Source organism: Lycium barbarum, chromosome 9 (genome assembly GCF_019175385.1).
Source record: "Lycium barbarum isolate Lr01 chromosome 9, ASM1917538v2, whole genome shotgun sequence".
NCBI classification, from domain to species: domain Eukaryota; kingdom Viridiplantae; phylum Streptophyta; class Magnoliopsida; order Solanales; family Solanaceae; genus Lycium; species Lycium barbarum.
Genome location: NC_083345.1, coordinates 17,435,474 through 17,459,289, shown reverse-complemented (window position 1 = coordinate 17,459,289; position 23,816 = coordinate 17,435,474). Strand labels below are relative to the sequence as shown.

The 23,816-nt window shown below is 38.2% G+C and overlaps 2 protein-coding genes across 3 annotated transcripts in view; one reads left to right on the top strand and one right to left on the bottom strand.

Moving 5' to 3' along the window:
* LOC132608987 (cytochrome b-c1 complex subunit 6-like) overlaps nucleotides 1–21,914 on the bottom strand; it is an 83,828-nt gene extending 61,914 nt beyond the window's left edge. The window contains exons 1-10 of one of the 2 annotated variants that reach the window (XM_060322818.1): nucleotides 21,841–21,914; nucleotides 20,531–20,688; nucleotides 20,356–20,422; nucleotides 20,201–20,254; nucleotides 19,667–19,755; nucleotides 18,906–19,022; nucleotides 18,721–18,827; nucleotides 18,508–18,586; nucleotides 17,573–17,629; nucleotides 17,310–17,481 (exon numbers count right to left, since the gene is read on the bottom strand). In XM_060322818.1, the coding sequence (XP_060178801.1) occupies nucleotides 17,310–17,481; nucleotides 17,573–17,629; nucleotides 18,508–18,586; nucleotides 18,721–18,827; nucleotides 18,906–19,022; nucleotides 19,667–19,755; nucleotides 20,201–20,254; nucleotides 20,356–20,422; nucleotides 20,531–20,688; nucleotides 21,841–21,888 (948 nt within the window). In that variant the 5' untranslated portion in view covers nucleotides 21,889–21,914. Of the gene's footprint in view, nucleotides 1–17,309; nucleotides 17,482–17,572; nucleotides 17,630–18,507; nucleotides 18,587–18,720; nucleotides 18,828–18,905; nucleotides 19,023–19,666; nucleotides 19,756–20,200; nucleotides 20,255–20,355; nucleotides 20,428–20,530; nucleotides 20,689–21,840 lie in introns of those variants that run through there. The other variant, XM_060322819.1, reaches the window with a different exon arrangement.
* On the top strand, nucleotides 9,051–10,406 carry LOC132610537 (rapid alkalinization factor-like). Its single transcript, XM_060324857.1, has 2 exons — nucleotides 9,051–9,220; nucleotides 9,878–10,406. The coding sequence occupies exons 1-2, from the start codon at nucleotides 9,091–9,093 to the stop codon at nucleotides 10,093–10,095; spliced, it is 348 nt and encodes a 115-aa protein (XP_060180840.1). The 5' UTR covers nucleotides 9,051–9,090; the 3' UTR covers nucleotides 10,096–10,406.
* Nucleotides 21,915–23,816: the final 1,902 nt, after the last annotated feature.

Genomic DNA, 23,816 nt, shown 5'->3' with positions numbered 1-23,816 from the left:
TTGCCTTCTCTTCTGCCTGAGCCCCATTAATAATCATGACAGAGACAATTTACTAACGACATCCGTATAAATAAACCAAACAACTCTTGTAGAAGAAGAAGATTAGATGACAAGATGACACCGAGTAGCTTTTTATAATAATATAGAAGGATTGACATCATTTTCTTTGGTAGGTTTTGAAAGGTTCATCTGTTTGAGGATATGACTAAACCTTCCAACAGCAATGAGGACGCGTTTGAACTGGTAAAAAGGAAATCCATTAGGAAAGAAGGTTCGTTTGAATATATACACAATGTCTCATTATCATATCCTTACGTCAATTGAAATATTATTTCTTCTCCAACCACAATCCTTGATTTGGTTTAATTCGAACATCATTATTATGATTGGGTCTAAGATTAGGACAACTAAACTGTTGTACTAAATCAACATGACGATAATATAATCTCTACTTTCCCCGAAATACCCTTTTTTTATTTTTCAAATTATAATCGAAATAACTTTAGATACAAAGAAATTGTTCACATTCAACGTGTATACGAAATCGCATAAATATACCATGGTTATGGATAAATAGGAATGAGAATACACATTATTTAACTAATGTTTAATTGATAAATATTTGTGCAAAAAGTATACGCGATTTCTTTCATTTGCCTAAGTCTCGAGGGACAGAGTTACCCGATAGTAATGTGTTAGTGCGAGCTTGGGAGGTACCAAATACTCGATGAAATAATCGAGTGCGCACAAGTGTGAACATCACCACCATAAAAAAATTGTACCGAAGACATGATATGTGTAAAAAATGTGTGCAGAAGACATATGAGTTCATTAGTTGGTGCAGAACCAATAACCCTCTGTTTGGATGGTTGTTTCCTGTGGTTCATTAATGTAAAGTATGGTATGGTACAGTATGGTGTTATATTGTATTGTACTGTATTAATGAATACAATGTTTGGATAGACTGTATCGTTTGTTGTGGTTTAATAACATTTGTATTGTTTGGTTTGACTGTATGGTACTGTATAATAACTTGTAAGTTTACTAAAATACCATTAACTCTTAATTAGAAATAATTTATATATATATTAATAAAACTCAGGTAAAGAATAAAATAGGAACTTCAAAAAATAAGTAGGTAGTGAGCGGGGGAGGGGTGAATGGTGTGAGGTGGGTGATTGTGAGATGAGAGTGGGGGTAGTGGGTAGTAGGGTGGGGGTGAGTGGTTGTGGGGTTGGGTGGTGGTGAGGGGTAGTGGGTAGGGGTGGCGGAGGGGTGGGTAGTGTGGGATGAGGGTGGGGGTGAGTTGTTGTGGGGGGGGGGGTTGGGCGGTGGTGAGGGGTAGTGGGTGATGGTTGGGGTGGTGGGGGTGGGTGGCAGAGGAGTGGGGTAGTTGAGCGTGGGAGTGGGTGGTAGGGCGGGGGTGGGGTTGTTGAGTGGTGGGGGGTGGGTGGGGTGAGTGGTAGCGTGGGGCAGGGGTGGGGGTGGAGGTGAGTGGTAGGGTAGGGTGGGGTGGGGTGGGGTGGAGTGGATGGTGGAGGGTGGAGGGTGTAATGGAGAAATGAAATACGTAACTACAGAAAAATCACCAAATCCGTGGTTTAAAAAATTGGGACTTTTCATGGTTATATAACCATGGAATGAATCACGGGTTTACAACACCATACCACATAATTTTAAGAATAATGGAAACAAACATGGTTTCCTAGAAAACCATACATTAATGAACCACGGAAAACCACCATCCAAACAGGGGGTAAAGATTTCTTTTTTATTCATTCCTGGACACTAAATGTGGATAAATGATTTCTTTCATGTACCCTTAATCCCTGATTTGTTTTTGTAATTAGCAACACGTTGTTGATACAAATGGTCCATGTGCATCCTCAGAGTGAAATTGTTTTCGAGAATGTTGGGATTATAACTACGACGGTGTAGCCTTTGGATCAGAACTATTAACAATTTTGTCACCACATGTTGTTTAAAAATAATCTGTATAAGTCTAAATAAAGTTTGTGAATCTATAAAACACTTAGTAAAAGCAGATTACACAATCTGTAAAAACTAAAAACCAGTAAATTACAGAAAATGGACAAATGAACAGAAACAGTGTTAGAAAAAAAAAATATATTCAGAACATAATCGAGCCCACTTAGTTCAAAGTGTGTCCTTAAGGAAATTATTCCCCTCACAGTACTCGAGGTTGATGGAATATCCCCTCCCAGGATAGAACGATTATCTTACCAAAATAGTAGTACTCCAAATTCTGGTAGCGGCGAACCACTCAATGGTAGTATATCACACAGAAAAGAAAACTTGTAAGAAGAGTAGAAGAATAGAGGATTTCAGAAAAATTCGTAAGTAATAATCTGAATATTAACTGAAATTTATAGCCATTAACGCACTGGTTGGGAAAAGGTTTGCACCTTTTCAGAAAGGTTTGCAACCTTTCAGAAAATGTACGTTTTTTAAAAAAAAAACGGAGGGAAATTTAAATTAATCCGGGGAGAAACGGGTCGCGGGTCAGACACGCGGATCCGGGTCACTAACGGGTCAGAATATGGAAATAATTAATTAATTAATAAATAATTAAATTAAAATTTAAAAGAATTTTGGTCCAAAAAGATTATCAATCAATCAGATCATTTGACAAAATCCAAAATCCAAAATCCAAATCCAAAGCCCAAGCCGAAGCCGAGCCGAGCGAGCGACGACGACGGCGCGTGGGGTCCTTTCCCCCTCAACCCTTTTAGCAACTAGAGAAGGTGTAATGTAATATGTACACCTCTCTTTTTCTCTCTTTTTCCTATGTGGGACAGATGCTTTAACCAAAGCACAAGGAACCTTTTACATTTCCCAAAGCAAAAAGGGACCTTTTATATTCCCTTCACTTTTCATCCCATCATTTCCCATTCACCAATATCAAAAAACCCAACAATCCCCCACATGAATGGGGAATGGCCATAATATAAAAGAATGCGCGGACAAGTGTGATATACAAGCGAAGATTGACTGCATCTGGATAAGTAGGTTTCCCTTTGAACTTTCCGTAGTGAACTTACATCGGATATACTCGATCAATCGGTAGATTTGATATCTTTGAACTGTCGAACTCTGTTGTATACCTAGACAACATAAATCACACAATCAACCTTCAACCATTTATGGTTCTCACGGTTGTGTTCGTTTCAGCCATGAACACCGCCTGGTTTCATGAGTGCATAGAGAATGGGCCTTCACTATCATTCCCTTTTAAAGCGTCTTACACTTAACACTCACATAGGTGATTTCTAAACATGTGGTCTTATAGCCACATTATCTGGTCATACACTGCCAGATTTAGATAATCATTAAAAATTTTAATGCTTTATTAACTCATTAACAAGCCATAAAGTTTTATCCTTATTTCTGAACATTGTCTTCATCCGAGAATGGGTTGAGTTGTTTGACAATGTTGAACCGTCAGTCATAACTTTGTTTGATCTCTTTGAACCTAGTTCTTGGGATCTCCAGTCTGCTAGGTAGAGTTACCGCCATGATGACTTGTCCTCGGCCTTAACCCCATTCCCATTGATGATCTACTAACTCCCTCTCTAGATAAGCCTTTTGTAAGCGGATCCGCTACGTTATCTCTTGACTTTACATAGTCAATCGTGATAACGCCACTAGAGAGGAGTTGTCTAACGGTATTGTGTCTTCGTCGTATGTGACGAGATTTTCCGTTATACATTACGCTCCCTGCCCTTCCTATTGCTGCTTGACTGTCACAATGTATACATATAGGAGCCAAAGGTTTGGGCCAGAATGGAATATCTTCTAAGAAATTCCGGAGCCATTCAGCTTCTTCACCGGCCTTGTCTAAAGCTATGAATTCAGATTCCATAGTGGAACGGGCGATGCAAGTCTGTTTGGATGATTTCCAAGACACTGCTCCACTCCCAATTGTGAAAACATACCCACTCGTGGATTTAACTTCAGACGATCCAGTGATCCAATTTGCATCACTATATCCCTCAATCACTTCGGGATATTTATTATAATGCAAAGCATAGTCTTGAGTATGTTTCAGATACCCCAAAACTCGTTTCATTGCCATCCAATGTGTGTAATTGGGATTACTTGTAAACCGACTCAGTTTGCTAATGGCACATGCTATACCTGGTCGTGTACAATTCATGATATACATCAGACTTCCCAACACTCTCGCATAGTCCCCTTGTGATTTACTTTCACCTTCATTCTTTTGAAGTGCGTAACTCACATCAATTGGAGTTCTGGCAATCTTGAAATCCAAGTACTTGAACTTGTCAAGTACTTTCTCTATGTAGTGAGACTGTGATAATGCTATACCTTGTGGAGTTCTATGAATTCTGACTCCTAAGATTACCTCAGCAACTCCTAAGTCTTTCATATCAAATTTGCTAGCCAGCATGCGCTTTGTAGCATTTATATCTGCCATTTCTTTGCTCATTATCAGCATGTCATCAACATACAAACAAACAATGACTTCGTGACCTGGAGTGTTTTTAATGTAAACACATTTATCACACTCATTGATTTTAAAGCCATTTGCCAACATGGTTTGGTCAAATTTAGCATGCCATTGTTTGGGTGCTTGTTTAAGTCCATAAAGCGACTTTACAAGTTTGCACACTTACTTTTCTTTACCAGGAACCACAAAACCCTCGGGTTGTTCCATGTAAATTTCTTCCTCCAAATCACCATTTAAGAAAGCTGTTTTAACATCCATTTGGTGAATTTCAAGACCATACACGGCTGCCAGAGCCACTAACACCCGAATGGACGTTATTCTTGTTACAGGCGAGTATGTGTCAAAATAATCAAGGCCTTCTTTTTGTCTATAACCTTTGACTACAAGTCTTGCCTTATATTTGTCAATAGTGCCATCAGCTTTCATTTTCCTTTTAAAAATCCATTTAGAACCTAAAGGCTTGTTTCCAGGAGGAAGATCAACCACTTCCCATGTGTGGTTATCTAAGATTGATTGAATCTCACTATTGACTGCCTCTTTCCAAAATGCTGAATCAGAAGAAGACATCGCTGCTTTAAATGTTTGAGGCTCATTTTCAAGCAAGAATGTCACAAAATCTGGTCCAAAGGAAGTAGATGTCCTTTGACGTTTGCTACGCCTTGGATCCTTTTCACTTGGTGTACTTTCCTTTGGTTCTTCCCGCGGTCGTTTAGATCTTTCACTTGACGACTCACATTCAATTTTATACGGATAAATATTTTCAAAGAATTCAGCATTATCTGATTCAATTACCGTATTAACATGAATTTCGGGATTGTCGGATTTGTGAACCAAAAACCGACAAGCTTTGCTGTTTGTAGCATATCCAATAAAAACACAATCTACAGTTTTTGGTCCGATGTTTACCCTTTTAGGTAAAGGAACTTGTACTTTTGCTAAACACCCCCACACTTTGAAATATTTCAAGTTGGGTTTTCTTCCTTTCCATAGTTTATATGGAATGGATTGTGTTTTGCTGTGGGGCACTCTGTTGAGTATTCGGTTAGCTGTAAGGATAGCTTCCCCCCACAAGCTCAGCGGTAAACCGGAACTTATTAGTAAAGCATTCATCATTTCTTTCAATGTCCGATTTTTCCTTTCCGCAACTCCATTGGATTGTGGTGTGTAGGGGGCAGTGGTTTGATGAATAATTCCATATTCTAAACATATCTCTGCAAAAGGAGATTCGTATTCTCCACCCCTATCACTTCTAATCATTTTTATCTTTTTATTTAGTTGATTTTCGACTTCATTCTTATATTGCTTAAATGCTTCTATTGCTTCATCCTTACTGTTTAGCAAGTAAACATAACAATATCGAGTGCAATCGTCAATAAAAGTTATGAAATACTTTTTCCCACCGCGAGATGGTATTGACTTCATATCACAAATGTCAGTGTGTATTAAGTCTAAAGGATTTGAATTCTTTTGAACGGACTTATACGAATGCTTAACAAACTTTGATTCAACACATATTTGACATTTAGATATATTACACTCAAATTTAGGCAATATTTCAAGATTAATCATTTTCCGCAAGGTTTTGTAATTGACATGTCCTAAACGAACATGCCATAAATTATTTGACTCCAATAAGTAAGAAGAAGCAGATTTTCCATTAATACTGGCAACAACCATTACATTAAGTTTGAAAAGGCCCTCGGTGAGGTAGCCCTTTCCTACAAACATATCATTCTTACTAAGTACAAATTTATCACTAACCAGCACGCACTTAAACCCATTTTTCACGAGTAGTGCGGCTGAAACTAGGTTCTTCTTAATTGATGGAACATGCATGACGTTGTTGAGAGTCAGCACTTTGCCGGATGTCATCTTCAACAGAACCTTTCCATATCCTTCAACTTTGGCTGTTGCAGTATTTCCCATGTATAGCTCCTCGTCAGGTCCAGCGGGAGTGTAAGTTGTAAATGCTTCCTTAACGGCACACACATGTCGAGTGGCGCCAGAATCAAGCCACCACTCCTTTGGGTTGCCAACCAGGTTGCACTCGGACAGCATTGCACATAGGTCATCAACATCTTCCACCATGTTTGCCTGACCCTTGTTTTTCTCTTTGTCCTTCTTGGGGGCACGACAGTCGGGAGCTTTATGGCCTGCTTTACCACAATTGTAACAATTGCCCTTGAACTTTTTCTTGTTAGGATACTTCTCCTTTCCAGAACGCCTCTTCCTTTTATTGTTCTTTTTCGGAGCAGCATCTTCAACGACACTTGCCCCTTCAATTGGTGAACTCTTACGGTACCTCTTATCAGCGGTTTTGTTATCTTCCTCGATCTTGAGACGAATCACAAGATCCTCCAATTTCATTTCCTTTCTCTTGTGCTTAAGATAATTCTTGAAATCTTTCCATGAGGGTGGCAACTTCTCAATCATTGCAGCCACTTGGAATGCTTCATTCACTACCATACCTTCAGCAATAAGGTCATGAAAGATAAGTTGAAGCTCTTGAACTTGGGTTCCAACAGTTTTTCCATCCATTTTGTAGTCTAGGAATTTGGCAACCACAAACTTCTTCAAGCAAGCATCTTCAATTTTGTACTTATTTTCCAGTGCACTCCATAATTCTTTGGAGGTCTCTACTGCACTGTAGACGTTGTACAAATCATCTTCTAAGGCACTCAAAATGTAGCCTTTGCACAAAAAATCAGCCTGTTTCCAAGCCTCAGTAACCATGAACTTCTGATTGTCAGGCATGTCGGCGGCAGGCACGGGAGGGTCCTCACTGGTGAACTTTTGCATACCAAGGGTGGTAAGCCAAAAGAACATTCTCTGCTGCCATCCTTTAAAGTTGGCACCGGTGAACTTCGCAGGTTTCTCAGCCGGTGGCACAGCGGCACCGGTGGCACAGCGTCACGCGACCGCTGGTGCAATGTTCACAGAGTTCCAGTCGCAGAGGACAAATGAACAGAAACTAAAAAGCAGATTACACAATCTGTAAAAACTAAAAAGCAGATTATCAATCAATCAGATCATTTGACCAAAGCCAAAGCCGAGCGAGCGACGACGACGGCGCGTGGGGTCCTTTCCCCCTCAACCCTTTTAGCAACTAGAGAAGGTGTAATGTAATATGTACACCTCTCTTTTTCTCTCTTTTTCCTATGTGAGACAGATGCTTTAACCAAAGCACAAGGAACCTTTTACATTTCCCAAAGCAAAAAGGGACCTTTTATATTCCCTTCACTTTTCATTCCATCATTTCTCATTCACCAATATCAAAAAACCCAATACCACATTTCTTCAATTTTTCCCCCGTTCTCCTGCTTCTGCCATTCTCAAAAACTCAAATAACCACTTTTTTTTTCCTTTTTTGGTACCAACCTCGAAGCAAAACGACTTTGAGAAGCTAAGCATCAGAACTCAACATTACACTTCAAACCCTTCCCACATAATTATACCTTGCTTTTCCCCCATACTATATTCTTATATTTTTCGCTCGATGTCAGGAATTCATTTTTGCTACCCCAATTAATCCAAATTTGCATGGACCGCGCATAAGATTTGTTAAAAGGGAATACTTCTTATAAAAAGAAAACTCATTTTCAGGGCTCGAGCCTTGGACCTCCTTCCAGTATACTGTATTACATATTCCATCACTAAAAGAAAGTACAGAAATGACAACTCTTTGACAACAAAAATAATATTGTTGGCAAAATTCAATATTTGACAAAACTTAATTTTATTGTTGGCATATATGATGAAACTTTTAAAAATGCACTTTTTTTTTTGTTGCCAAAAAACTTAATTATGTTGCCATATATTGACTATTGTTGTAAAAAGTACTTTTGGCAACAACAAAAAAGTTGTTGCACGTGTAACAATCAATGAGAAAAGTTTATGCAACAACAAAAAAATGTTATTGCCAAAAGTATTTTTTGCAACAATAGTCAATACTATGAGTCTATGACAACAAAAGAATTTTGTTGGAAATGCCTTCTTTCTTGTAGTGCATGTCAAAGTATATATTACAGAACTTGGATATGGGGTTCAAATTTCGTCAAAAGTAATTTATTCTTCCTTCTTTATCTCCCCTTGTTAAAAGCATTTCTACTCACAAAACCATCTAAAGAAAAAAAGAAGAACGAATAAAAATAAGGGAATGTAAACTATTTTTTTGTATTCCAAAAAGAATTATCTGCCTTAGAATAAGTTGGACGCCAATCTTTCTAAATAAAATTATATGTGAAAAGTGACATAAAAAGTACTATATATAAAATATTTTACTTTAATCGTTTAAAATACATATAGTTAAATTTGAATACATTTATAATCTGAGAATGGCAGTTCGGTAATTACTGGCAACATGGACACTGTTTCACCAAAAAAGCCAAAAAATACTTTAAAACGCACAGTGTCCCCGATCCCGCCCTATTGTCGTTGAACTAAAACAGTGACATTGTATCACTAGTAGCAGTAGTAGTTAGAACTTACTACAAAAAAATAATCAACTTGTTAATTATTTCTATATATATATATATATTTGTACTGAGAGGAAAATAAAGATAACACGTACCAATTATCATTAACAAATTGTAGAGGCAATGGCAAAGTCCTCTTGCTCCAGTTTCATCATCTTTTCACTATTAATCGCAGCGTCGATTATCTCCGGCGATGCTACCGACTTCGACATGAACGGCTGGATTCCCATGAAATCCGCCGACAGCTGTCAAGGTTCGATAGTCAAATGGCCTGAATTTTCTACCTTATTTGAATTCTGACTTAATTGTGTTTTACTTCAAAAAATAATTTTTTGGTAGAAAATGTTTTCTTTGTGAAAGGACTCTACCATATTTATCATTTTCTTGGAATTTAAGTAGTTTTGGTCTTCTATAAACAGAAGATCTTTTTTTTTTTTTTTTTTTTCATACAACAGTCGTTTAAAGAGTATGGGAAGATTATTCTATTAATAGTTTTTATGCTTTTATATTAATTTTCATACGTAAATCAATTGATCAAACCATATTATTTCATTATTATGAGCCCGTTTGGATTTATAAGTTGCTTATAAGCTGTTTTAAGTTTTTTTGAGTGTTTGGCTAGCCAGCTTAAAGTCATTTTGTGCTTAAAATAAGCTCAAAAAAATAATTGAGCCCATTTGACTTGGCTTATCTAAAACAGCTTATAAGCCAAAAAAAAAAAAAAAAAGTTAGACTACCCAACTTATTTTTTTTAGTTTATAAGCTATTTGCAGCTTATAGGCATAAACCCATCCAAACAGGCTGTATATCTCTTTTAACAGTATGTTTTTCTTTTGTTCCTAATTTATAGTCGCTAAAATTTACAATTATTAGCTTCCGCTTGACGCTCTTATTGTTTCGATCCCAACAGGTTCAATAGCGGAGTGCATGACCGCTGGTGAATTTGAAATGGATTCAGAGAGCAACAGGCGCATTTTAGCAACTACTGATTACATAACCTATGGTGCACTGCAGAGGAACAAGGTTCCGTGTTCTAGAAGAGGTGCTCCATATTATAACTGCGAGACAGGTGCGGAAGCTAATCCGTATACTCGTGGTTGCAGTGCTATTACTCGTTGCCGGAGTTAATTACGATTTATCTTGTCTTTGTTAATTAGTAAGTACTGTAATTGTTTTTGATTAATTTGCTGTTTGAATAAGTGGCAGTGTTTTGTGGTTTTTGGTTAGAATAAATCTGGTTTGAATCCTGTGTTGTTGGGATTACATAAATTCAGTATTGGACCCGAGCCCAGCTGCTCTATTATTTTATGTGGATCAGTTTTAGTTTAGGCCCAAGTTTTAGTTTAGGCCCAATTTTTTATGTACTGGGTAGTATTTTGTACAGATGTTTTTTTTTGTTTTGTTCAGTGAATAAAGAATGAAAAGGAGAACCTTCTCTCTCTCTCTCTCTCTCTTCGTTGTAAAATGATGAATAAACCCTAGTTGCTTTCTTCCGCAAATTCAGATCATTGTTGATCTTAACATGGTATCAGAGCGAGGGATTTGACAGATCTGGGCGAGACCTTTCGATCGATGTTACCCTCGTGTTTTAGTTCGAAGATTTTGTTGATGTTCTTCTTTGGCGATATGGATTTTTGTTGACGAAGCATTTATGTTCGTATTTTGAGTGCAATTCGTAGTTGTTTCAAGGCTTTTCTCCTTCGAGTAAGAGAAGAAGTGCGGTAACTCTAATTTCTCTAATTTTCTGTGTTGATTTTGGTGGTTTTTTTGTGACTCCAGAGGTGCGGTAATCGCGGTTTCACCTCTGTATTGATTTGTAGTTGTTTTTCTGTATATTTGTTTCATTCTCATTGAACAAAAATGGTGCACACTAGTAATGATAGTAATAATGCTACGATTTACGCCCCCGATTCTACAAGTCCTCTTTTCATCCATTCTTCTGATATTCCTGGTACATGCCTTGTTGGTACTCCATTTTCTGGGTCGGGTTATGGCGGTTGGAAGAGAGGTATGACAGTGTCTCTCTCTGCTAAAAATAAGATTGGACTGGTGGACGGTTCATGTCCTAAACCATCTTCTGATGATAATCCGGCTAAGATTCGTCAATGGGATAGAGTTAATAATATGGTAATATCATGGTTGACAAGTTCTATCTCACCAACCATTGTTGAGAGTGTCCAGTACTCAGAGACTGCTGAGAGTATATGGAAACAATTAGAGCGTCGATATGGAACTGTAAATGGAACTAAAATCTTTGAAATAAAAAAGGAATTGTCTTCTATACAGCAGGGTTCTCTTGACATTGCTTCCTATTTTAACAAACTTAAAAAGTCTTGGGATGAACTGGGGGCAATGCGTAAGAGTCATGGGAAGGAATGCACTTGTGCTGCTAAATCTGGGATTGAAAAAGATGATGAAGAGGATAAACTTTACCAATTTCTCATGGGTTTGAATGACGTATACGTGGGTGTTAGAAGTAATATGCTTATGATGCATCCTCTCCCTTCTCTTGATGATGCTTATAATATTCTTCTCCAAGATGAGAACCAAAGACAAGTGCACTTCACTCCTATGCTGAATCCTGATTCTGCTTCCTTTAATGCAAATCTCAATACTAAATCAAATTTCAACACTAGATCACCACAACCTCCCTATCAACCACCTATTCCACCTAGGCAATATAATCAGAAGGTCGACTTCAACCTCACTTGTCGGTATTGCAAAAAACCTGGTCATACAATTGATAGGTGCTATAAACTCCATGGTTATCCACAAAACCATAAGTTTTTTAAAGGGAGAAAGGTGGCTGCAAATGTGAGTGGTGATGTTGAGTCTCCAGATCCTCTTCAGAGATGGGGTTGGTTGCCTCATGCTGATACTGCTCCTAAAGCTACAACCAGTTCTGCTGGTGCTTCAGGAGAGATGGGCTCTTCCATACCTGGACTGTCTATGAATCAGTTTTCTCAACTCATGAACCTGTTCCAACAAGCTCAAATTTCACATCCTGCTGCTCAACCTGATTCTCAACCCAACCTGATGGGCTCTGCTAACTTTGCTGGTAGTGTATTGTCTTTACCTGTTTATATTAATAATGATTCTCATGCTTGTATGTTGTCTGGTCATAGTAGAGTTGTGTGGATTATAGATAGTGGAGCTACTGACCATATGACCTCTAATAAGGATATTTTATTTGACCTTACCCCTCTCTCTACCCCTTATTTGGTAACCTTGCCTAATGGTTATAAAGCCAAAGTCACATCCATTGGGTCTGTTTCTGTGCATTCCTCCTTGACTCTCCATCATGTATTATACATTCCTTCTTTTCAATACAACTTGATTTCTGTGCACAAGTTGATACAGCAATATCACTGCATGGTTTTGTTTACTTCTTGCTCATGTCTTCTGATACAGGACCTTTCCATGAGGAAGCTTCTGGATCTTGGTAGACTTGACCAAGGGCTATACAAACTCCTTCATGAACAACAATGCTCTTCCAAGTCTGTTTTTCCTGTTTCTGTTTTTCAAAAGAATGTACAACCATCATGCACTCCCCAACCCATTGTTCCTACTACTGTTTATAATAAGACTGTAGCTCCTATGCATGGTAGTGATCAACACAAATCTGCTTTACATTCTGTTCCCTTACTTCCTTGTAAAGATGGGCACCACATTAATAAGAATGATGTACTTTGGCACCATAGACTAGGCCACATTCCTTTTACCAAAATGAAAACAATTTCTTCCATATCTGCTGATTTGTCTTCTAAACAGTCCTTTGTCTGTCCTGTTTGCCCACTGGCTAGGCAAGGTAGATTGCCTTTTGCTCATAGCAACACAATTTCTAAGTCTTTATTTGAACTCATTCATGTCGATACCTGGGGACCTTACCACACTCAAACATATTCTGGGGCAAAATATTTTCTTACCATTGTAGATGACCATAGTAGGGCAACCTGGACACATTTGATGCACTCCAAAAGTAATGCTTTTCCTTTACTAAAAGCCTTCATTTCTATGATCAAGAACCATTTTAACCTCCCTGTAAAAACTATTAGGAGTGACAATGCATTAGAAATTGGTCTCTCCACCACTGCCTTACAATTTTTCTCAGATAATGGCATTGTACACCAAACTACTTGTTCATACACACCACAACAAAATGGTGTTGTTGAAAGAAAACACAAGCACCTTCTTGAAACTGCCAGATCTTTACTTTTTCAGTCTAAATTACCTACAAGGTTTTGGGGGGATTGCATTTTGACTGCCACTTACTTAATAAATAGGTTCCCTTCCACTGTTCTACAAAATAAAACCCCTTTCCAGGTCCTATATGGCACATTACCCTCTTATTCTCACTTAAAACCTTTTGGATGTCTATGCTATGCCACTGTACCTAAATGTGATAGATCAAAGTTTGATCCGAAATCTGTTCCATGTGTTTTCATTGGTTACCCTTTTGGCAAGAAGGGTTATAAACTTTATAATCTAGCTGCCAAATATGTTTTTACTTCCAGAGATGTCACATTTCAAGAGTCAATTTTTCCTTTTCATCTTCCTGAATTCTCCAACACACCCTCTTTTGCACCCACTCATGTTTTTAGTGATGACTCTTCGTTTACCCTTCCTGTTGACCATGTCTCTGCACCCTCTCCTCCTGCTACCTCCTCATCTGGGTGTTCCTCTCCCTCTGTCCCTCCTTCCTCTGTTGTTCCACCTGTTACAGATACTAGGAGAAGCAATAGGCAACACTCTCTTCCTTCCCATCTCTCTGATTTTATTGTCCAACTTCCTCCTTCCCTTTCCAGCTCCACTACTACTTCCCTGACTGCTGCTCATTCAGCTGCAACTGAGCCTCATTCTTATACTCAGGCTGCTGCCAACATTGCCTGGCAAGAGGCTATGAGGAAGGAATTTGAGGCATTAGAATTAAATCGGACTTGGACTATTGTTGAATTACCTAAAGGCAAAAAGCCTATTGGATGTAAATGGGTTTATAAAATTAAATACAAAGCTGATGGTAGTGTAGAAAGGTATAAAGCTAGGTTGGTTGTTAGGGGTGACACACAAGTTGAGGGCATTGATTTCCATGAGACCTTCTCCCCTGTTGTTAAGATGTGCACCGTTAGGTGTTTAGTCGCCTTTGCTGTAAAACAGGGGTGGTCTTTATTCCAACTAGATGTTAATAACGCTTTTCTTCATGGTGATTTGGATGAGGAAGTTTACATGAAACTCCCTCAAGGGCTCTCGGTTTCTACTTTCTCACAGTCCACTTCTCCCCTTGTATGTAAACTACAAAAGTCTCTTTATGGTCTTCGACAAGCTTCCAGGCAATGGTATGCCAAGCTATCTCATGCTCTTTGCTCTAGGGGTTATACTCACTCATTGAATGATTATTCCCTCTTTACTAAGAAATCTGCATCATCTGTTGTGTTCCTTGCGGTCTATGTGGACGATATTATACTTACTGGTGATGATCCTGCTGAAATTAATGCCCTTAAACTGTTTTTAGATGACCAATTCAAGATCAAGGATTTAGGATTGCTTAATTATTTTCTGGGCATCGAGATCCTGTATGTTTCACATGGTGTTTTGTTACATCAAAAGAAGTTTATTTCAGATTTACTAGTTGAATTTGGGTGTTCTGATGTGTCACCCGTGGTCTCCCCTCTTGAGTTGTGTGTTAAGCTTAAATCAGACCATGGAGACTTGTTGCCTAATCCTGAATCTTATCGGAGCTTAGTTGGTAAACTGAACTTTCTCACTCACACCCGGCCTGATTTGTGTTTTGCCGTTCAACACCTTAGCCAGTTCCTTAAATGTCCTCGGGTTCCCCACATGGATGCTGCATTGCATATCTTGAGATATTTACGTAGGACTTCTGATGTTGGTATTTTCCTGAATAATGCTCCTGATTTCTCTATCCGAGGTTACTGCGACAGTGATTGGGCCTCCTGTCCAGACTCTCGTCGATCTGTTTCTGGTTTCTGCATTTCTTTGGGGGGGGGGGGGGGGGGGTAGCCTGATTAGTTGGAAGTCCAAAAAGCAGTCGGTTGTATCCTTATCTTCAGCCGAAGCAGAATATCGTGCTATGAGTAAAGTGGTGGCTGAATTAGTCTGGTTAGTTCGTTTGTTAGCAGATTTTGGGCTTTGTTTGTCCTCCCCTGTCCCTGTATTTTGTGACAATTTGGCTGCTCTCCATATTGCCAAAAATCCAGTATTTCATGAGCGAACGAAGCATATTGAGGTTGACTGTCATTTTATCCGCACTAAATTGGCTGATGGCCTTATCTCTCTTCACCATATTTCCACTGGTTCTCAGTTGGCTGATGTGTTTACCAAGTGTTTAACAGGTGGGCAGCATCGTTTCTTACTTAGCAAGTTGGATGTGCTATCACCCTCCAACTTGAGGGGGGATGTTGGGATTACATAAATTCAGTATTGGACCCGAGCCCAGCTGCTCTATTATTTTATGTGGATCAGTTTTAGTTTAGGCCCAAGTTTTAGTTTAGGCCCAATTTTTTATGTACTGGGTAGTATTTTGTACAGATGGTTTTTTTTGTTTTGTTCAGTGAATAAAGAATGAAAAGGAGAACCTTCTCTCTCTCTCTTCGTTGTAAAATGATGAATAAACCCTAGTTGCTTTGTTCCGCAAATTCAGATCATTGTTGATCTTAACATGTGTTTATATATACTACAGTAGTACTATTTTCTTTTCAGTTGCTTCTAAAAAAGTGGTAGTGGTGCTCAGGATGTATTATTTCTGTTTAATACAATGTTTATTGTTACTAACTTGTTAAGTTCATGTTTGAATTGAATGCTTTTGAGTTGTCTATCAAAATCAGATTCTAATTGGTATGATACTTTGCTTCAGCTTTTGGTTTAGAGGGAGAGATGCATGAATTATTCTCTTCTAGAAAATTAGTATAAAAAGATATGTGGCAAACTCTATACCCTTCTCGAAATGAATGGCACCATTAAAATTAAGCAATCAAATATTTTTTTCTTCAACTACGATTTTCCCGATACTTTTGAACTAATTAAATTTTCATAGTATCTTTTATGTAGTTACAAATATAAAGGAAAAATAAAGAAACATCATTCACAATTTAAACGAAATTAGATACATTAGTTTATCAATTGAGATGGATTTTTATAGGATTTTCGACTTCTTACCTATTTACTTCTATTTGAACCGTTGGACAAACGTCACGTAACCATCTAAAAAAAATCTTCTCGTCCAACACTAGTCAACTTGTCAGCCGTTACTCAGCATTCAAGCATCGGGTCAAAGCCAAAAAAAAATCCGATGAATAAAAGAAAAGATCATAGAGATAGGCAAATATAGGTGGAATATTTTGATTAGTAGTTTTACACATCAAATGGTCAAAGGGTAACTGAAGAGAACATTAAGCAGCAGAATAAGGGTTAGGCGCCACATCTGTTTGCTTTCTCGCCGATCTTTTTATGGTAGCTTACCGTCATAAATAAAAAAGGGTAGTGAAGCTGTCAGCTGAAAATTAGAAGTAATATGAGTTATCAGGAAACATAGCTTAGCAAGGAGGGGAACCTTTTTTTTTTTTTAAGGGTCGTCAAACTTCCTAATTTTATAGCTCGCTCAGCTTAATCAATTGAAAATAATTGATAAGCAGCAACTGTTAAAAAGTAGTTTCAAATACAAAATTTAAAAGTTTTTATTCAATTGGATAAAGAAATTCATTTTACAAACCCAATTTATTCTTTTCTCAAAATTGGCGAGGAGGTTATAGCAAGCAAACACTTGCATTCATTATAACTGAAAAACTTGCTGAACATGACGAGAAAGTTGAAGAACAGAACTATTTAGCAGGAATTTCTATCCACATGCTTTGATTAGCTTGTTTTGAAGAGATATATATGACAGTCCCACCGCAAAGAGAGATTCAGTTGCATCAAAGAATTACAACACCATGCTATAAGTATTCAAAAGCTGAGCTTGATAATGAACACACCATACACATTTAAAGTGGACAAAAAACCTGACCTAAATATCCAATTCCAATTCAGATTTATGGAACTCCTTAATTGTTGAAATATTTCATCCGTGGGGATGATCAATGAGGGGTAGTTTGAAGAGCTTTTAATTCGAATCTAAGGTGGTTGTGACCAGCTTGCTGGCTTTGTATACTACCTAAACAATGTAAGTATTAAACTATGAATAAAAACAGAAAAACAAAAAACTCCTCAGTATAACCAAACGACGCCTCAGGTCAGAGCATCAGGGTTTAAAACTGGCGGTCAGAGACGAGGGCAGGTAATTTCGCATAAGCACTTCTCGGAGGAGAGAAAACTAGTGCTCATCTGGCTTTCTTCTTAGATGTGGATTTATCAGTTGTTTTTTCTACATATGGATATTCTGGTGAACTTATCCATAGACCACCTAGTATGATTAAATGGGCACAGAGGAGGAGGACTGATGAGTAAGAGTTGGACGGAAAGACATTCCAGCAAAATTCCACAACTGCGAACAACAGTAAGCTGCAGAAGAGAACAATAACTTGTTCATACCTGGAACAGGAAATACCATACAACAAAGCAAATAAAGAGGCTTGAATATCAGATAGAGTACCGTAGGAGCGTCGGAAATGGTGTTTTCCACAATAAATATGGTAAGCAATAGAAGTACCTGCAAACCAAATATAGGTCAAACACTAATAGTCTTTTCTTAATTCAATTGAAACTTTGACAGAGAATACAGGAAAACAATGAAAGAGCGAGTAATTTTCCAACTTTCCATCTGCTTGGAAAATGTAGTCGAGGCTTTTCATGCCTTGCTTTAGTGCCATGCTAGCAGGGGAGAGAGGGGGCTGACCTTGTGATATTCTCTTCCTGTAGAACTTTGTGCGTCTGTCTCACTGGAAGAGAAGTCCACAAAACAGGTGCTCAACTACTCAATGAGCAGTGGATAAATAATATATTTCTCCCTTTAAGTAAATGCTGCAGTCCTGTGAAGTGTGAACTCATAACAAAATGTATCCCATGACGATGTCGACACATCTGAAGTTATTACTATGACGATCTGAAACACTCTATACATTTTAGTATGTCGCACTGATTAAATTAGAAAGAAATCATTAAAATAAAATCTGATAATACATTTCAGTTAGTGTTTGGTTCCTCATAAAAGGATGTTCCTATTGAATTATGTCCTCTTGAAATATGTAATGTTTATGAGCAGTTTCGTCAGACCAGAGCGCAATACAAACATGAGATCATAAAAGCATGCATCTATCACAAGCTGAATATTATGTTAACTATTCCAACAATCAAACTAAATTATCATTTACTAAAGCTTTTCAAATATTTAAAGATATGAAAAGTTGCAAATTTAAATACTTTCTGTAGTTTATTTATTTTGAACAAACAATTTAATCTGCTTTTAATTCACTCCAAAAATTAGATTAGTTAACCCTTAATAACCGCATCTAGACATTTACTTTAAGAGGTACGAAGTATGAGATAGAATCCATGACCTAAAGAAAAAAAATGAGCTGCAAAACTTACCAAGAGTAAAATTGGTAATGGAGGGATCGGGCACATATAATGCCAATGAAATTCCCCACAAACATTGTTGTCACAATATCTGAAAATGAAATAGACATAGACCCAATTAAGGAACCATAAATCATGCCAATTCAAGATAAAACTATTGACACTAACAAACTTGACGGCCTTTAAGTATAGAAAAACCCAAAACAGATTGGGCATGTTGCTTACGGTCAGCTTGAAGGACTTTGTTGGTTGGAGAAGGATTACTCTGAGTAACTCTAAGCTTCAACTGAATGAGTTTAGAATGCACAACAGCAAACAGTCCCCCTTCATGCCTGCAAAAGATGAAAAAGGATAAATGCAGTCCAATGGCCGCTAACTTATACCTATGTGTGTAGAGAAGAAAAAGTCACCTGCACCATCTGTAGTGAGCAAAAACCAATAGCAGACTTAGATGAGCAACTAGCAACGAGAGAGCAAAAGCTTTAGAAACAAAGATGTCTTCAGGAACAAATTTGAAGTTAACAGACCTGCAACAAAGCAGAGAGTTGCAATAAACATGTATTTTCTCAACGGATAGGAGTAAAGCATGAAATGAGCATAATGTTACAGTAGCACAGATGGTAGCTATGCAGTTCTCAACTGTCAGATTATTCTAAAAGGCATGCCGAAGACGAATTAAAATCCAAAAGGATCAGAAACTTCCTTTGAAGATCACAGTAGGCTTAGGGTGAGAAGTGGCCTATTTAAGGGAAATGGGGAAAAATAATTTTGCTGTCTGCGTCCAGTGAAATAAAATGAGCCCACTACCCACCCAAACTACAAAGGGATGAGATAGAGAACAAACTACAGCCAGCGAGTAAGACCATGCATCTCCCACATTTAGCAGACACCACCAATGTGTTGTTTAATGGCATTTCAGGGAAAATAGTGCATGAATAATACAACAATGTTGTTTTATAATGCTAACGTGCGTTTATACAACAGCGTGTCAAGTTGATAGTTACGCAATCTCTTATCCCCATATATGCTATTTGTCTTGCACAGTCAAATAATTTTACCAAAATATAAATAAATCAAGAAAGAAGGAAGACAGCGACGTTAAAGTTGCATGAAATTTTCGACATGGTGCCTCAGAGCACCAATTTTGCATGTATTGCGTTTAAGGAAGTACCAGAAGTGGATGAAAACACGACCAAGATTGAAAGCTTTTGATATATATGAAGCTGGATGCGACAGGATAAAAGGAAGCCCTATGAGAATCTGCACCAATCATCATGGTCATCGGTATACAATTTGATCAGAAAAAGCTCCATTCAACAGAATTATACTTGTCACCTGACTCACCTATGCATATGAACCACAAACTCATCAGTGGATCTCTGAGGAAAGAATACAAAAAATATTGTAACAATTAAAAAAAAATGCCCAAGAGCATCAAGGATGGAACATATAGATCAAGCAAAAAGTTAAAACATCATGTGCCGTTCATGAGTAAGCAGAAGAAAGTGATGCCTTGATCCTGGAGCAAAAACAAGCCGTCCTTACTAAAATAACAGGACATGCTAAAACTATTTTTCCAAACAACGTTCACAAAGAACACAACTGCAGTAATGAAGACAATAACAAAAGTAAAGATGAGAAACATCATGCTGCCCGCTGAACATGATTGCATTAGGAATTAGAAAGGGAACTTGGGAAAACCCACCTGCACTAATGCAGCACCTGCAAAGGCAGACATCACTCCAACAATATCCATTGCCTGTATTTCAAGTTTCCACCATATACACAAAAGGTAACTCAGAAATGCAGTTCAATGTCCTACTGAGATTATTAATAACCTAAATTGTCCCAGTAGTATACCTTCACCATCAGCAGCAACAGAGGTGGTGCATAGAGGAGCACATTCATCTTTATAGAAACAGCTCCTCTGTACTAAAGAGAAGACCATTGATCAATCTTAACTGATGGCTTTTAATCAATGATATAAAGTGAAATCAATCCAAAAATAAAAATGTCAAAGCAAGTAAGAATATACCTGAAAATTACCAACCCTAGATGCCATTTTTGGTAAATAATTGAGACCAATGCAGCATGGAGGAGAGTAGTGGCAAAACAATCATTAAATAATCGAAGAACAAAGATAGAGTGAACTCTTTTAGACAGAGAAAGCAAGGAGAGGGCCCACCAAGGTACCTGCAGTGCAGTTTAATCGTCAACTATGTTGCCAATTACTCATAGCAAATCTCAACTCCAAAGAAAAGCGGTTTGTCCATTTAAAAGATTTCCGACTTAGTACACAAAGTGGACGAATTCTGAATATTTACTGAAAGAACGTAAATAAAATGTTTTAACGAAAAAGCTAAATCAGAAAAAGAGAGAAAAAAGGTAAGCAGAAGAAAGTAAGACATATTGCAGACATTTTCCTCTCACTAGAGTTGAAACTCAATCCTGATTCAGTGTGAAAAGACATTTATTCCCAAAACTTCAGTCAAGACTCCGCTTCACTGAATGATATTAATTGTGGAAATAACTTGAGCAAAAGCTATTGATCTCCTTGGCATAAGATTTGAATGATATTGATAAATGATCTAACTACAGTCTCAGTTTTCTTCTTCTTTTTTCAGAAATACCTCCCAGGAAGGGGAGCCTTGGCGTAGAAGGGGAGCCTTGACGTAACTGGTAAAGTTGCTGCCATGTGACCAGGAGGTCACGGGTTCGAGCCGTGGAAACAGCCTCTTGCAGAAATGCAAGGGAAGGCTGCGTACAATAGACCCTTGTGGTCCGGCCCTTCCTCCGGACCCCGCGCATAGCGGGAGCTTAGTGCACCGGGCTGCCCTTTACCTCCCAGAAACATAATAACTTCTCGGCTTCATCATATTTTTCCTCCATAAATCCCGTTGAAGTCCAACTTTGATTTATTGTTTACCAAGATACCTCCTTCAAAAAAAAATCATCTGTGACTGCAGTAAATTCAACTTAAAGAAGATGCATTCTGTCACCAGGTCTCAAATTGATGTCTAGAAACTCATTCTCTTTTTTCCTTTTTGAAATGATAAGGTTTAATTGATACGAGCACTAAGATTTTGCTGGAGATCAGTCTATTGTGGCAAAAGTGAGAAGACACACAAAAGTACACCCCTGTCTAAAACTGTAGGGACCTAGAAACTCAATCTTTTGAAAGTGCAATTTCAATGACATGAATAAAAATAGACAGTCAACACTAACAAATTTCACCAGTGGTTCCAGTCTTATAAGAGTCACAACACAACTCTTTTCAGGAATATATTAGCTTGAAAGATTATCCACAAAACTCAGAAGAGCCACTCATATGAAGAGGACGCCTACCACATCAGTCTTCAAGTAGATGAACACGACAATTGCTAGATCCAACATGTAGAGAAAGCCAAAAAGAATCTGCACTGACAAGGAAAGATAGAAATCAACGAAGTGGTCATCTTATATTGAAGGCATAATAGAGTGTGGATTATCCAATGACAAGACAAATATGCCCACATTATTTCAAGAGTCACTACTAGTTAAATAAACCAGTGCCTACAATTATTCTGTATAGTGAGAACTATTGAGAACACGCAAAACCCAGCAGAAGGTCAGTAATTTTTTTCTCATTCTAGAATCTACTTTTAGAGTCCACCATGCATATAAGCATCGAAAGTCTGTCATTGCATTTTTTTTCTGAATAGCATACAGTAGGAAAAACAACTATTTGCTTCAGATTGTCATTGTCAGGAAAAGAAACACCCCAGCAGATTGTATACCGCCCAAATTAACAGAAGCCTCAAAGAAAAGTGCATCACGATTCACAAGCATGAAGAGCTAGCTGGAGCTCCAAATATTATGAAACAGGGTTGAAGGTAAGCAAGAGTTTAGCCTGTTAAAATAATTGCTAACAAATCAGGGCCAACTCTGGAAGACACCTCCTCAGGATCTATTGTTAGGATTTGAATCCCAAATCCGACCTTTGTAAGCAGGTTCGCAGGAAAGATTGGAGGGTCACAGCTGGACCACTTAAATACCAACCTCCTTAGACAGAACCTACTTACGCCGTGATGTAAGCGAAGAATAAATAGCACACACAGATTTATAGTGGTTCACCCTCAATGTGAGAGCTACGTCCACGTTGCTACTGCAGATCTTATTAAAGAAGAAATATTACAAGTGTTTACAACACTCAACCTCACAACCCCAATCCCAATTCTACTCAAGAATTTTATCACAGAAAATTCTCTCAAAGACCTTCTCTTACTTAGGCCTTTCACTAAGAGTATTTCTCTTAGATTTTTTTTCTCTCTCTTTGGGATGTGTTTAGCAAATGATCTTGATGTTTTACAAATGAACCATAAGCTGCCTATTTATAGGAATGAATTTCCTATGATGAGGTAAGCGCTTACATCACGACTATCATGAGGTAAGCGCTTACATCACGATTAAGATGAGATAAGCGCTTACATCACGACTAAGATGAGGTAAGCGCTTACATCACCACTATGTGAGACCCAACAAATCTCCCACTTGAAGACTAATTTTAATTTGTCTTCACACTTTGATCGATGCAGCAGCTCTTTCCTAGTTTCATACTTCGTGCAGGCCAACTAAAGCTGAGCATAACTCAGTTTGTCTATCGTCACTGCCTTTGTCAGCATGTCTGCTGGATTCTGACTCCCTGCGTTCTTCTCAAGCACTAGCGCTCCATCTTCCAAAGCTGATCTAATGAAATGGTACCGGAGTTGTATGTGCTTCGTTCGAGCATGGTAGACCGGGTTCTTTGCCAAATGAATGGCACTTTGGCTATCACAATATAGCACACTTCCCTCGTGGTCCTGATCCAATTCCCGCAGAAAAGATTGTAGCCACATCATTTCCTTTGTGGCCTCCGTCACGGCAACGTACTCAGCCTCATAACTAGAGAGAGCTACTATCTTTTGCAACTTGAAAACCCAAGAGATTGCAGTACCTCCGAATGTGTAAACATACCCGAATGTGCTCTTTCTGCTATCAATATCACCACCGTTGTCAGCATCAACATACCCTTGCAATCCTGTTTTTGATTTTCGGAAATACAGAGCTGAACTCGAGCTGCCTTTCAGATATCTGAATATCCACTTCACAGCCTCCCAGTGTTGCTTTCCCGGATTGCTCATAAATCGGCTGACAACTCCCACTGCATGTGCAATGTCTGGCCTTGTACATATCATTGCATACATAAGACTACCGATTGCAGATGCATAAGGTATCTTGTCCATCTGCTTCTTCTCATCCTCGGTTGTCGGCGACTGATCCTTTGACAACCGAAAGTGTCCAGC